The sequence below is a fragment of the Aquarana catesbeiana genome, linkage group LG03 (genome assembly GCF_042186555.1).
Source record: "Aquarana catesbeiana isolate 2022-GZ linkage group LG03, ASM4218655v1, whole genome shotgun sequence".
NCBI lineage: Eukaryota > Metazoa > Chordata > Amphibia > Anura > Ranidae > Aquarana > Aquarana catesbeiana.
This window is the reverse complement of record NC_133326.1, coordinates 330,226,610-330,241,574: the sequence shown is the minus strand read 5'-3', so window position 1 is coordinate 330,241,574 and position 14,965 is coordinate 330,226,610. Positions and strand designations below refer to the sequence as shown.

Sequence of the window (14,965 nt, the reverse complement as noted above, 5' to 3'; positions counted from 1 at the left end):
CTCTAGTGGAGAATTTAAGGCATGTCAACATTTTTTCCCCCTAATGGAAGAATACATAGGTGGACTTTTCAGTTCCTAAGTTTCTTCCCTTACATTGTCCCTGCTGCAGGATTTGCTAAATTAACAGCCAATCCAACCTCCACCCATCATGGCGGGCTGCGGTTAGCAAACCTTCAAGGACCGGGTCCCTAGATATCGGGGTTCCACTCCCTTGGACCTGTAAAGCACCCCACCAGGAAAGCTTTAGGTAATGTAACAAGCCCTGGGTTCCCGGGGTCCAGCCCTACATGGAGAGGCGTTACAGGCAGAGCCTCGTGCTTCAGATACGAGGCCCCAGGTACCATCCACTTAGGCCTCAGTGACACTTTGGATGGATCTGGTCTATGGAGGATATTTAAATCCAGTATGGATCCCTCCTGGAGCTCCGCAGAGTACATCTTCACTTGTGACCAACACCTTAGACACTGGTGAAAACACTGATGTGCTCCTGGAAGGAGTAGGGGTTATATAGGAAGTGAACTTCCTGGACTGGGTATACCAGTATCCATCACCTGAAGGTGGCCTATAACCCATTAAGTAATTACTTAAGGCTCTGTGTCCCATGATGTACGATAAAGAAAAGACTTTTACACTCTCTGGCATTGACGTAGTGTCAAAGTCAGATCAAAGTAGTGCAGTAACCTTTTCTGAAGTCGCAGCGACTTCTGTAGTAACAACTGGAATGGCTCTCATAGAGATACATGGCATTTTACACGTCCTGAGATTTTGGCTTTCACAAGTTGGATCCTAATTCAAACAAGTGTGAAAGGAACGTTACTCATTTGTTTTCTTTAAAAACTTGACTCATCTTTTATTGTGTTCACAATCTTTTATTGTGGATGTACATCAGAAGATGTAGTCAGTACAAAATAGAGCATTAGCGATTGGTATTTTTTCCAATATTACTGGTTTGCAATGCAGACTTCATTAGTCAGAATGCAATCTCCCATAATGTGGCTTACCATCATCAAAAGGACTCCATGCCAACACTCACAGTCTGGTGAGGAGAGCATTTAGGACACAGTTCATAGGCAGACACATTATGGAGACACACATCACAGTGTTCACCAATCATAAAAATACAGAAAGATAATGATACAAGTAAAAATGTATACAGTTGGGGAGATTTATATATGTTCTGAGAGCAGATAAAAGGTTTCATAGAAACGTAAGTTTTGGTGCCCAGAGGACAAGAAGTCACTACCAGGTAAATCACCACAAATAAATACACACTTTGCTGTAGAGTATTTCTTTAAGATAGATACAAAGCCCAATGTACAGATACATCCAGGAGATTCACAAAATAGAATCCTCCATCTAAGAGCCAGCCGTGGCCTTCCACCCTTAGAAATCCATGGAACCTGTGGCCAGGTAGTCTTTTCTTCCAATGGTGCTGACTTGTTTGGTTTGCATTGCTTCCAGTTTGGGACAATCTGTAATACGATGACCCAAGCCTCCACAAAAGGCACAGCCTCGTTCCTCTAAAGACAGAAAAAAAAAAAAAAATCAGATTAGAGCCAAAATTATAATTGCTGATGTATCCATTTATTATTATAGAGAAGGCAGTAGCCACCACAGTTTGTGTTTTGGGTGAACCTTTTAAAGCACATTGTCAAGACATTCAAGTAACCAGATCTATTACAGATTACGGTGCACAGCTTGCGAGTTTGGTGCAGCATGCATCAAAATCATACAAAATGTAGGACGTGTTAAAACAGGAACACCTCAAAATGTGAGACTCCATTTATGGTAATGACATGTAACACACCTCTATTCCATTGTTCACCCTACACAAACGTTGTTTTGTTTTAAGGTTTTAGGCAAGATTAACATACTGCATTTTCAGTCTGTTTTATGGCAACAGGAATAACAGTGTAAAACTTTGAACAAACTCAGAAGTCAGGTGGATTTTGGAAGACGGATGGGGTAATAATGTATTCAGTTTTTAATGGTTAACATGCTATATATTAAAAAAAGTGTCCATATAGTATTTCTAACGTGTCATATATGACAATACCCTTTAAAACATTAAGGGCAAAGCTATAGATTTACCTAATACACCCCCCCAGAGATTAGACAAGGAATCAAATCAAAATGTACAAATCTAAAGTGGGACTAGTCATCTTAACAAAAGGCATCATTAAAGCTGGCCATAAATGGTTTGAATATCTTCCTTTCATCAGGGACCGGCCGAGATTTGAAAACCATCTATAAGCAGGCTGATTGTACCCAAGATGATTGGCCAACTTGGGTACAACCAGCCTATCAGATTTGTCATGTCATTATTGCCAGTGGGTATAGGCGCTACCAATAATCACGGTGTGTTCTCCCGGCCAGGAATAGCTCCACAGGAGGGATTTTCCAACCACATGGTCGGAGACAAAAAAAAAAAAAAAAAAAAAAAAAAAAAAAATCAGAAAAACATCTAAAAAGGAAACCACTAAACACATCTGACACTGGTAACATCAGGAAAATTTATAGTGTGCCAAGTTCCTCCTCCTGCAATGCATTTTGGGCAGGATTACTTTTTCTGTATTTTATTAAATGCCTCAAAGTATATATTAACTAGTACTTATGTGAATTGAAGGACAACTATACATTAATTAACATCCTTATATCTATCTACTATAAAACAGACTTTATACCCTGCCAATGTAATCCAGGCTTTAAAGTCTCTTTTAAAGTCTCTTTTACAGCTTTTAGAAGACCAATAGGAATAAGAGCAACGCCCTTTACACTAATCTGTTTGCACATCTCAGGGCATCGTAATTACACCATTTAATCCCTAAATGTTCAATGTAAGAGGAATGTAAGCTGTTCACATGTGGAAATGCTTAAAACAATGGCAAACATGTGAATACAGAGCTCAGAGAAAATTAGTGATGATGTTTGGGATTGCTCACCTGAAATATCCAGCATAGTTTCATCACTGTTGTTGAGCACTTGCAGTACAGGGGGTACACGCTGCTTGGCCTCCAGAAGCAGAGCCTTCAGGTCCATCAAAACAGATTCATCTGTGTGACGAAATGATAAATTTGTTATTATGAATTCTAAATCACCATAACCATACAAAAAGTAACCAAGTGAAGTCAAATGACCACAAACAAATATACTTACCGCATGACTTGTTAATAAAAGTGGTCGCAATGCCAGTGTTACCCGATCGACCAGTACGTCCTATTCTGTGGACTAAACAGAAGAAAGGAGATTTAGTTAAAAACATGATCTGTGTGCTATCCCTTTAAAGAAATTCACCCCACCAAAAATAAATTAATAAGAAAAGAGCCAGCACTTTGTCTGCCCACTATATTGAGTTAAAGTCAATATAGTACTCTCTCTAATAATCTTCCACAAAACAGTCAGATGTCTCACTCAGCTTGAGAAAGGATTGGATGAACAAATAGTTTTTTCAGAACACAGAATGGTTAGCACATTAACGCTCTTTTGCTGGTCCACAAGATAGTTTCCTGTATTAGCGTCAATTATTTGTGAGTCCTATTGATCAAGGAAGGGCCAAGCTAATTTGATCTCCTATAAAAGATAAGGTGAGGTGAGCCTAAGGCCCCTTTCACAGTTGTGCAACTTCAAAGTCGCACGATTTTTGCGCGATTTTGCTGCGATTTGGGAGCAGTACTACTTTGTATGACTTTGCCACAACTTTGGAATTTACCATCCTCAGCTTGTGCTTACAAAGTCGTACTGAAATCATGTCTATATTATTCAGGTACGATTTGCATGCTACTTAAGGGTTTAACATTGAGGTCTATGGACATCAACTCGCATGGAAGTTGGACCAAAGTAGTGCAGGGACTACTTTGAAGTCGGCACGACTTAAAGTCGTGCCAATATGAATGGTAGTCATTGTAAATCATGGAGAATGACTTGTCATACGATTTTGCAGTACAAAATCATGGGACAAGTCATATAAGTGTGAAAGGGGCCTTAGAGATTGCTGGAGGAGGTCCTGCCGATGAAAGTAAGACTGAGGCTGAGCTATGAGGAACCCAACAAATGTGTCCTGGGCAGCCTTGGGAGACAGCCGTCAGGAGTGACAACGAGGCTTGGATTGCTGAAAGCAAGGAGACAATGAGAGGATACCAGGGCCGGTCTGCAAAGTACACTGGTTGAACTGTTCGCTGAGAGGAGGGAGATCATGCTTTGATGAAACTTTACTAGAAGCACAGTATAGTCGCTATTGTGGCCAAGATCAATGCCTGCAGATGGAGCGCTTTCCTTAAACCGGGACATTTATGCAAGACATTGAAGACCCAGTGGAACCTTTGCTACTGCTAAGAGATAATAATGCATACCCTATAATTAACCCATAACTAAGATTTAAAGCACACCTGACATAAGAGCAACCTGAGGCTACCACTGCTGGCCTCCTGAAAATACTGGTCTGGTTTTATGTTTCTCAATTACAATCCAGAACAAGCATGAAGCGAAAAACAGCCAAAAACAGAAAAATGCAGAACCCCTCAGAGAGAATATATAATATATATATATATATATATATATATATATATATATATATATATATATATATATATATATATATATATATATATGAGATATATAGAACAGTTGACTGCAGAACAGTTAACACTCCCTCACATCCCAGCAGCATGTATTTGAGTCTTCACACTAACCATAGTTCTCTATCTCCTCTGGCATATCATAGTTGATCACATGCTGTATAGCTGGAAAGTCCAGACCTTTGGAAGCAACATCAGTAGCAACCAGAACATCTTTCTTGCCTTCTCGGAAAGCCTCAATTGCTTTTGTTCTCTCCTCTTGATCTGAAAGAGCAAGACAAGGCTTGTTGACAGATAAGCAGCAAAAGAAGTGGTGTGAAAAATATACAAGCATAGTATGCCAGCTGTGACCTTGTTTGGTGCAAGATGAATTAACAGCATTAAGCAAAACAATATCATTCTTACATTTAGCTGCATGTTGTCTTAAATAGCATGGTATAAAAGGACCAGTCAGAGGCACATTTTTAAATGCATAATTATGCGTATTAAGTTAACCTCCCTGGTAGTGTGGCCTGGGGTTAAATTTCAGTACCAAAAGCGGTAACCCCAAGCCACACTTGGGGTTACACCGTAGTATCCCTGTAATGGTACTTACCTTGTCCCTATGATTTCCCCCCCCCCCCGATGTCCTCCCGCTGTATCCTACGGCCGATGCAACAGTCTTCTTGGTTCCCTTCCCTGCGAGCGCAGGGGGGCAGGGCCAGGTGGGAAATTCAAAAAAGTTCAAAACATAGACACACACAATACATTGTAATCTGTTAGGATTACATTACTGTATCAAACCATTTAACCTCAGGTTTTGTCCCAAGTGCTTTGTCCAGTGCCGTGCCTGCACCTTTACCATTCTTGCCTAGAAACTTGAAAATGTCCAAAAAGTGCCCCTTTAGGTCAAAAGTGGTTTCAGACCAGCTAGAAAAGAGCGATAGTGAATTAAAATCACTTGCAGAATTGAGCGATAGTGATTCATTGGGAAAATTGTCATCAGACACTGAAAGACGACAGCGATGATTCTGCGACTGAACTCAGTGATGTCTGAACTTGGACAATAGATGACTGTGGTACGGATCATGCAGCGCCCCCAAGATTCCCATTTACTGGAGCATCTGGTATGAAAGTAGATGTTGAACACGACAAACCCTTACAATTATTTCTGACCGAAGAGGTTATTGAAAAATAGGATTTTTTAAGACAGCTTACCTGTAAAATCCTTTTCTTTCGATGGACATCACAGGACACGGAGCCACATTAATTACTGATGGGTTATATAGGGTATCACTGGTGATTGGACACTGGCACACCCTATCAGAAAGTTCAACCCCCTATATAATCCCTCCCCTTGCAGGGATACCTCAGTTTTGTAGAGAAGCAATATAGTGTATTAGAAGAGGGGCGGGACCTCTGTTTCCCGTGATGTCCATCGAAAGAAAAGGATTTTACAGGTAAGCTGTCTTAAAAAATCCTATTTTCTTTCTCGAACATCACGGGACACAGAGCCACAGTAATTACTGATGGGATGTCCCAGAGCAATGCTATCTGAGGGGGGGGGGGGGGGGGACCAACACCAAGTAGGGTGCAATCAGACCTGAGGACCCTGTACCGCTGCCTGCAGCACACTACGCCCAAAGGCGATATCCTCATGCCTTCTCACATCCACCTGAAAGAATCTGGTGAATGTATAGACTGAAGACCAGGTTGCGGCCTTGCAGATCTGAGCCATAGAGGCCCGGTGATGCACTGCCCAAGAAGCACCAATAGCCCTTGTGGAATGTGCCCTGATCTGAAAAGGAGGAATCTTCTGTTTCAAACCGTAAACCTGAATAATCAACTGTCGAATCCATTTAGAAATGGTAGCTTTTGACGCTGCCTGTCCTCTATTGGGACCCTCTGGCAGCACAAACAAAACATCCGTTTTGCGAATCTGAGCAGTTGCCTCGAGATAGGCCTTGACTGCTCTTACTACATCCAACGAATGTAGTGATCTCTCTTCCGGAGAACAGGGATCTGGAAAAAAGAAAGGCAGAACAATGTCCTGGTTTAAATGAAAATCAGAAACCACCTTTGGTAAAAAACTAGGATGAGGGCGCAGTACCACTCTATCCTTGTGTACAATCAAATAAGGCTCCTTACAGGAAAGGGCTGCTAGTTCTGATACTCTTCTAGCAGAAGATATGGCTACCAGAAAAATTAACTTCCTTGTCAACAAGACCAAAGGAATCTGATTTATTGGTTCAAAAGGCTGTTTCTGTAACACAGCTAGAACCAAGTTCAAGTCCCAGGGGTTTAGGGGCGCCCTAACCGGAGGATTAAGACGCGTCACCCCCTGTATAAAGTTTCGGACCAAAGAATGCGAAGCAAGTGGTCGTTGAAATAATACTGATAAGGCCGAGACCTGGCCCTTGATGGTACTCAAGGCCAGCTTCATCTCTAAACCCAATTGTAGAAAATCAAGAATTCTACCTATCACATATTTTCTGGGATGCCAACCCCTGGATTCACACCAGGATACATAAGCTTTCCAGACTCTGATAAATCATTCTGGAAGCTGGCTTCCTTGCATTGATCAAGGTAGATATCACAGAACCTGTAAGCCCACGACTCTTCAGAACGTGGGTCTCAATAGCCAAACCGTCAAATTTAGCGTTTGTAAGGCAGGATGGAACACTGGACCCTGAGATAACAGGTCTGGTCGTACCGGTAGTGTCCACGGGGAACCTACCGTTATCCTTACTATTTCCGCATACCACGTCCTTCTGGGCCAAGCGGGGGGCCACCAGAAGTACTGACTTCCTTTCCTGCCTGATCCTGCGAAGAAGTCACGGCAGTAGCAAGAATAGGCGGGAATGCATAAATCAGTGAGAACCGATGCCACGGAATCACCAACGCATCCGTCCCGCATGCAAGAGGATCTCTTGTTCTTGCCACAAATCTGTCTATCTTTTTGTTGAATCGGGATGCAAAGAGATCTACATCTGGGACCCCCCATCTTTGGCATATGTTCCCAAAGACGTCGGGATGTAGAGACCATTCCCCTGGAAGTAACTTCTGGCGACATAAATAGTCCGCCTGCCAGTTCTCTATCCCCGGAATGAAAACTGCCAATATGCATGGCACATACCTCTCTGTCCAGACTAAGATCTGGTTCACCTCTTTTTGAGCAGCTCGGCTCCTGGTGCCTCCCTGATGATTGACATAGGCCACTGCTGTGGCATTGTCGGACTGGATCCTGACCGGGCAACCCTGTATCCTGATAGTCCAGGCCTTTAGGGCTAGACCTACCGCACGGATTTCCAGAATGTTGATGGGTAAGGTCCTCTCTGTCTTGGACCATACCCCCTGAACCGCAGACTGTTCCAGAACTGCTCCCCAAAGTGACAGACTGGCATCTGTTACCACCGTCCAGGTAATTGGCAGAAAGGATTTCCCCTTCTGCAGATTTTCGAGAATGAGCCACCAATTGAGGCTCTGACGCACCGCATGAGACAGGTGCATCGGAAAGTCTAATGCCTGAACCTTCCTGTTCCAGACTGACAGAATACTGTGTTGCAGCAGTCTTGAATGAAACTGAGCATAAGGAACTGCTTTGAATGAAGACACCATCTTCCCTAGCAGCCTCATACAAAGGCGGACAGAAGGACCCTTCTTGGTCCTGACTGCCAGAATCCAGCTCCCTTAAAGCAGCGATCTTTGCCTGAGGTAGAAATACTTTCTTCTGGCTTGTATCTATGATCAGACCTAAATACTCCAGTCTTCTTACTGGTTTTAGGAAAGATTTTTCTAGGTTGAGGATCCAACCTAGGTGTTCCAGATACTTGACTGTGGTTCTCAAGTTCCAGTTCAAGGAGGCTACCGACCGGTCTATCAGTAGCAGGTCGTCTAGGTATGCTATGACAACTATACCCTGAGCCCTTTAATCTGGCCAGAGGAGGGGCCAAGACCTTTGTGAACACCCGAGGTGCAGTGGCTATCCCAAAAGGCAGAGCCACAAACTGGAAATGGCGCCCTCCTATCTCGAAGCGCAGAAACTTCTGATGAGCAGGAAAAATGGGCACATGCAGATATGCATCTCTGATGTCTATTGATGCCAGAAATTTCCCTCCCTGCAGGGTGGAGACTACTGTCCGAATTGATTCCATGCAGGACTGAATCCTCAGGAATCGGTTCAGATCCCTTAAATCCAGAATGGGTCTGACATCCCCATTTGGTTTTTGGACCGTAAAAAGGTTGGAATAGAAGACCAATCCCTGGTCCTTTGCGGGAACCATCATAATGACCTCCTGTGACAAAAGTCGCTCTAACGCTAGAAGGAGCGACTGCTTTTTCTCTGGGTCTCTGGGGACACTTGATCTGAGGAACCGAGGAGAGGGAAATTCCTGAAACTCCAGCTTGTACCCTAAGGTTACTGTGGAGATTACCCATCTGTCCTGGAAGTCCTCCTGCCAGAGCTCTGAGAACTGTCGTAGTCTTCCCCCCACTCGAGCGAGCGGGGGTGCCCCTTCATGAAGAGGTCTTAGTGTTTTGCCTAGTAGGCTTCTTCCCCCAGGACTTCTTTTGTTCCTGGGGTTGACTCTTGTTTCTGAACCCAGACGGGAGGAGGCCGTTGTGACTGAAGCCCCTGGCGCTGGGGAAAGAGTCCGTTTGAAAGAGGGACGCTTACTCTTCTTCTTGACAGGTAAGAGAGTACTTTTTCCACCAGAGATTTTTTTTCTTATATATTCATCCAAGTCTTCTCCAAACAACCTTGCACCACGAAACGGAAACCCAGCCAGCAGCTTCTTACATGGTGCTTCATGCTGACCAATTTTTCAACTACAGGATTCTACGTATATGCACCAACCCCAGTGAAAGACAAGAGGTTTGCATGATAGAATCTCTGATGGCGTCAACAACGTAACATAAGGCCGCAGGAAGTTTAGCCAACCCCTGGGCCTGCTGTTCAGGTAATACTTTGATAACCTGCTTAACATGGTCTCTTAAGTATTCAAGACTCCAATCGCTGCAACTGCAGGTTGAGCCACTGAACCTGCCAAGGAGAAAACATCCTTCAATAGGGATTCCATCTTTTTATCTACAGGATCCCTGAGCATCTGAGCATTGTCTACAGGACAAGTCAGACTATTGTTTACGGAGGAAATGGCAGCATCAATGGCTGGTATTCCCCACATTTTAATAAACATCGGATAAAGTGTTGAAAACTTTTTCGGCGGAAAAAAACATCTGCCTGGGTGATCCCACTCAGAATAAATGAGCTTTTCAAGTAAATTATGAACAGGAAAAGCATGTGCTGTTTGAGGAGGCTTCAGTGACCCCAAAGAAGAAGAGGGTTCTTTAACTGATTCAGATACGGGCAGCTTAAATGTGGAGCGAACCAATCCAGTAAGGATCTGCACTAAGACTTTCTCCTCCTGGGAAGTCGCAGAGGGTCCCTCTCCACCTGATTCCTCAGAAGAGGAATCATCTGTCCCATCCCTATCCTCTGAAAGGGATTCCTCTCATTTATCCCAGAGCTCCTCTTCCTGAGGGTCTTGGGAAACAGAGGAAGGCCTAGTGCGTTTTCCTCCACTGAATGAAGATGTAATCACGGCCATTCATCTCTCCTCTAAACCACTAATGGTTGAGGAAAAAACCTCCTGTGTAATGTATACAGGGGCTGAAGTGCCAGAAGCAGGTATAGCCCCTGACCCCAATGGCTCCCCCTGGCTAGCCATCTCTGGCCCCTCGGGGGGGAGGATGCTGCAGAAAGGGGGTCCTCAGAACCCGACCGAGATCCCCTAGAGTCTCTGGTTCTTGGGGTGTTTGAACCTCTTCTACCCATAATGCAAAGCAACAAGGTGGAGGTATCACAAAATGAACACTGACTGCTGAGCGATGTAGTCCTGCTAAAAGTCCTGCTACCAAATGCCCAGTCTGGTGTTACCTTAGTAAATGCTGCCTAGGAGAATGCCTTTGTCCCACCTTACATGCGACCTGTCAGCTCTGTGTCCCTCCAGAAGACTGTGTGCACCTGCAAATGCTTTAAATAGCCTGCAGCTGGCCTGAGTGGGTGTCTAAGCACCTGTGCTGACGCCCCGCTCCCCACCCTCTACCCCCCCCCCCCCCTCGAATTTTGAAAAAACGAGCACTTCCCGCGGCTTGGCCGACCCTCCGGAAACAATTTGGAGGAAGGCTGAGGGAGGGGGAGGAAGGAGAGAGGCCGGTAGTGATGGGCCTGTACCTGTAACGGCAATGGCGGCGGCAGCGGCGGTGCTCGAGCGGTGTACAACCGCCTTTCAGACACCTGTGGCCTCCCCCTAGCCTGGGGGGAACATTTGTAAAGGAGAAATCCCGTCATCCCATCCTACCTGGAGCCGGCCGGAGATGCTGTGCAGCGTGAGAACACTGAGACCGACATCAGCATGACAAGTTATGCACTCTTGGCAGCCCCCGGTGGTCACAATAGGCATAGCATGCATTTATCGTAAAGGAGAAATCCTACTAGAATTAAAAAATTCTGTGGAATCTCCTCTTACCTCATCCAGCCGCAGGGTTCTGTTACACAGATCCAATCTTCGCTTCTCACGGTGGGCTCCGTTAGAAAAAAACGTCAGAGACTGGGGCCCCCTACGAATAGGGAGATCCACAGTTCTGGACCTGTAAAGCACCCGGCTAGAAATTAGGCTAGAAAAATCATTTTCTAATATGCGGGGTCCAGCTCTCTAAAAAGAGAAGCGTTACAGGTAAAACCTTGTTTCTTCGGACACGAGGCCTGGGTACCATCCAATTCGGCCACGAAAGGACACTTTTAATGGATCCAGTCTGCCTGGCTTGCCCCAGTATAGGATATCGGATCTTCTCCCTGGAGCTCAGCACAGGACATCTTTACACGTCCATCACCTAAGACACTGGCGTAAAAACGGAGGTATCCCTGCAAGGGGAGGGATTATATAGGGGGTTGAACTTTCTGATAGGGTGTGCCAGTGGCCAATCACCAGTGATACCCTATATAACCCATCAGTAATTACTGTGGCTCTGTGTCCCGTGATGTTCGAGAAAGAAAAAATGTTACCGAGACAAACGGGTACAAAGAGCAACATATAGCTACTACACATCGGAACTTTCCAAGATGCAGAAAGCGGGAACCAGCGACCAGTGACAAAAGATGACATTTGGAAATTTCTGGGCCTAATAATACTTCAGGGAGTGGTGGGGAAACCCCTGCAGAAGTGGTATTGGACAACTAATAAATTACTTGCCACTCCATTCTTTGGCACGGTCATGTCAAAGTACAGATTTTCCCTGATCATGAAATTGAGAAGTATCTCAAATGATTCTAAAGAATTTCCAACTGAGCTATGTGCCAGAAAGAGATATCAGCATAGAAGAAAGTTTAATGACCTACAAGGGAAGGCTCAGCTGGGTACAATACATTGCATCAAATCCTACATGCTATGTGAATAGTCAACTGGCTACATTTGGAACTCAGTCATATACACAGGAAAAGCAACAAAATTCAATCCAAAATACAGCAACTATGGAAAGGCAACATCTTCCATTCTTTCACTCATTGAACCATTGCTAAATCAGAGCTATTGCGTAACAACCGACAACTTTTATACATCTACTGAACTTTATGAGTTTCTTCTGCAAAACAAAACAGATGCCTATGGAGCCATTAGGGCTAACCGGCGCAACATGCCGCCAATGTTTGGCAATACGAAGCTGAAGACTGGAGAAATGGTTGTCTGGCAGAAAGGCAAAATGATGGCACTGCGATGGCATGACAAGAAAGATGTGTGCCTAATGAGTACAGTTCCTAATACCTCCACTGTTATGGTACGCACAAAAGGTGGGAAAGAAATCATGAAGCCACAAGTATTGATAAGACTACAATAACACCATGGGAGGTGTCGACAGAGCCAATCAAGCAATAAGGAAACAGCAAAAGAAGTACTACAAGAAGATCTTCAGGCATCTTCTTGAGCAATGCTTGTCGAATGCCTACATTCTATTCAAAAAAAAAAAAAAAGAAGAAGGACAAGCCTGCCAAACGTATCTTTGTGAACCACCAAACACCATCAATGGCTGTGAATAGAGCTGGACGTCGTGCTGTTGGCGTCGTCAACCTGGAAAGCCTAACTGGTCGTCAAGTGAAGTACTGTGTTTACTTTCGGGATGCACTGTATAGAAGTCAAACATAACATAGTTACCAAAAATGTCTTTACAAATGAAGCAGGTAGGGAAGGTGGCTTTTAAGGCCCGCAGTGCTTCTCAGTGCTGAAGGCTCCAAAGATGCAGCATCTCTTAACTGACTTCTGCTGAATTATATAGGTTTTGTGTACTTAAATTGTCGTCATCTTGAGCTTTTGAATTATTGTGTGTACGAATGAATGTCATATTCATGTTTATGGTTTCTTACATATATTAAAACGCAGTAGAAATCAACTCTGTCCTGAGCATGGAGGAAAGGACTTATTAAAGGATAAGTTTACCTTTCATAACATGTTACTTCCGTATCCAGGATGTAACATTTTAGTAAACGAGCAGCCCCTGCACCCCCCATTGTGACAGCAGGTCAGGGATCTTCTCCTTGTACGCACTATAATTGGAAAAAAAAAAAAAAAAAAAAGAACTAAACCCACCCGGCTGCATCATTCATTCAGAGTTCTGTGAATGGGAGAACTAACACTACTGTCAGCCATTGCAGCTGATGGCTTGTAATTCTCAATGATCTACCAGGGCACTGTTGAGCGGTAGGTAGTTTTATGAATCTTCCTGTCATTCGGTAACTGCCTGCTCGTAGAAGGTACGGGCAGACAGCTACACTGACAGTTTGCAGGAGCCTGAAATTGCACATGTGATCTGCTGATCGTAAATACAATACGTTCTAGGCTCCAAAAAAAAAAAAAAAAAAAAAATTACATGCGCATTTTTCTACCTGCAAAAAAAATTTACATTTATGGTTTATTTTTTGCAAAGGTGAACTAAGCCTTTAAAGTTGAAAAGTTTGTTGGAACACAAATACTGGAACATACTTGTTTTGGACGGGGTGGGCTCCAGGGCTGGCCTCCTCACATTCTACTTACTGCTTAACAGGTGACTTTGCAAGCTTTGGTTTATTCTATCACAATACCAAAACTTCCAGTTAGTGGCTAAGTACCCAATTGCCTCTGTAGTGCAGAGCCTAGAAATCCTGTTGTTCTGGAAGCTCCCATAATGTGTCACTTCTGCAGGCCTAAATAAAGCCTATTAGTTTTTTCTCGTTCAACCCAGAGGGCTGAACAAAAAAAAACAAACACTGAAGTTTTCGGGAGGAGCCGTTGCCTTCTAACAGGGAGAACACCCCCCCCCCCATTGGCTGGGAGCGCTGATCGGATGCCGGAGGCAGACCTTTTTCGGGCATGTCCCTTCGGCAGAAGCCGGCCAGAAAGGCCAAATGTCAACCGGTTTCTATTGCTGCCCAATATTCGGCCTGTTTGCCCCTTTATTGTGCAAATCTCAAAGGCCAATTACATGGAAACTTTCTACTTGTGTGCTCAGCGTAAAGAAATTCATAAAAGGCAAAAAGACAAAACAATTCTCACCTTTGCCTCCATGTACAGCCACTGCCTCCACCCCCTTGAGAAGCAGATATTCATGTATAGCATCTACATCTGCCTTCTTCTCTGCAAATATCAGCACCTAGAAAAAACAAATTTAGAAGGGATAGTGGGTAGACAAACATGCAGTCCAAGGGTAAGGGTCTCTGAAAATGTATAGAATCCTACACTGAACTGGTCATATTTCTGCTCCATTATCTTGAGCTTTTGAAATATTTTGTGTTTGAAATGGTTTCTTACATATATCAAAACTCAGTAAAAATCATCTCTGTCCTAGACATGGAGCACAACAAATCAAAAAAACATAATTTGTTCTTCAATCACCATTTTCTTTTTTTTGTTATTGATTGAAAAACAGGTTAGGTTACTACATTGTAATCACCTTTTTTGCTATTAATACCAGAGCCTCAGAATGTAACTGAATTAGCATGACAGAGTATCAAAGGGAATTGGCTATCCGCATACTGTTTGTCACAACACCACCGGCACTGCTAAAGCAATCCGCATGGGATTCCTTTCTTGACATTATCAGCTACAGCAGGACCATATGCAGAATTTACTAAACAAAAAAGGAAGTCACTGCTCCAACAATGGAAAAATATGTCTGTGTTTATGGCAGGCTTTTCGACATGGAACAGCTCTTCTATTCGTTTTTTTTTGCCTATTAAAATGCTTTTTTTTCTGTATTTTTAATAAATGTTTGAATTAATATACTCACAGGAGGGGGAGTCTTCTGCAAACACTCTAATAAATAAACCATCTTTGCTTCCTCCTTGACATATTCCACTTCCTGAAAAATGGAAAAAGCATGACATAAGT

At 43.7% G+C, this 14,965-nt stretch overlaps 1 protein-coding gene across 1 annotated transcript in view; it reads right to left on the bottom strand.

Moving 5' to 3' along the window:
- Positions 1-848: 848 nt before the first annotated feature.
- DDX41 (DEAD-box helicase 41) overlaps positions 849-14,965 on the bottom strand; it is a 30,874-nt gene continuing 16,757 nt past the window's right edge. The window contains exons 12-17 of the mRNA XM_073620499.1: positions 14,865-14,936; positions 14,132-14,228; positions 4,689-4,838; positions 3,157-3,228; positions 2,943-3,053; positions 849-1,520 (exon numbers count right to left, since the gene is read on the bottom strand). Of these exons, the coding sequence (XP_073476600.1) occupies positions 1,384-1,520; positions 2,943-3,053; positions 3,157-3,228; positions 4,689-4,838; positions 14,132-14,228; positions 14,865-14,936 (639 nt within the window). The 3' untranslated portion in view covers positions 849-1,383. The remainder of the gene's footprint in view (positions 1,521-2,942; positions 3,054-3,156; positions 3,229-4,688; positions 4,839-14,131; positions 14,229-14,864; positions 14,937-14,965) is intronic.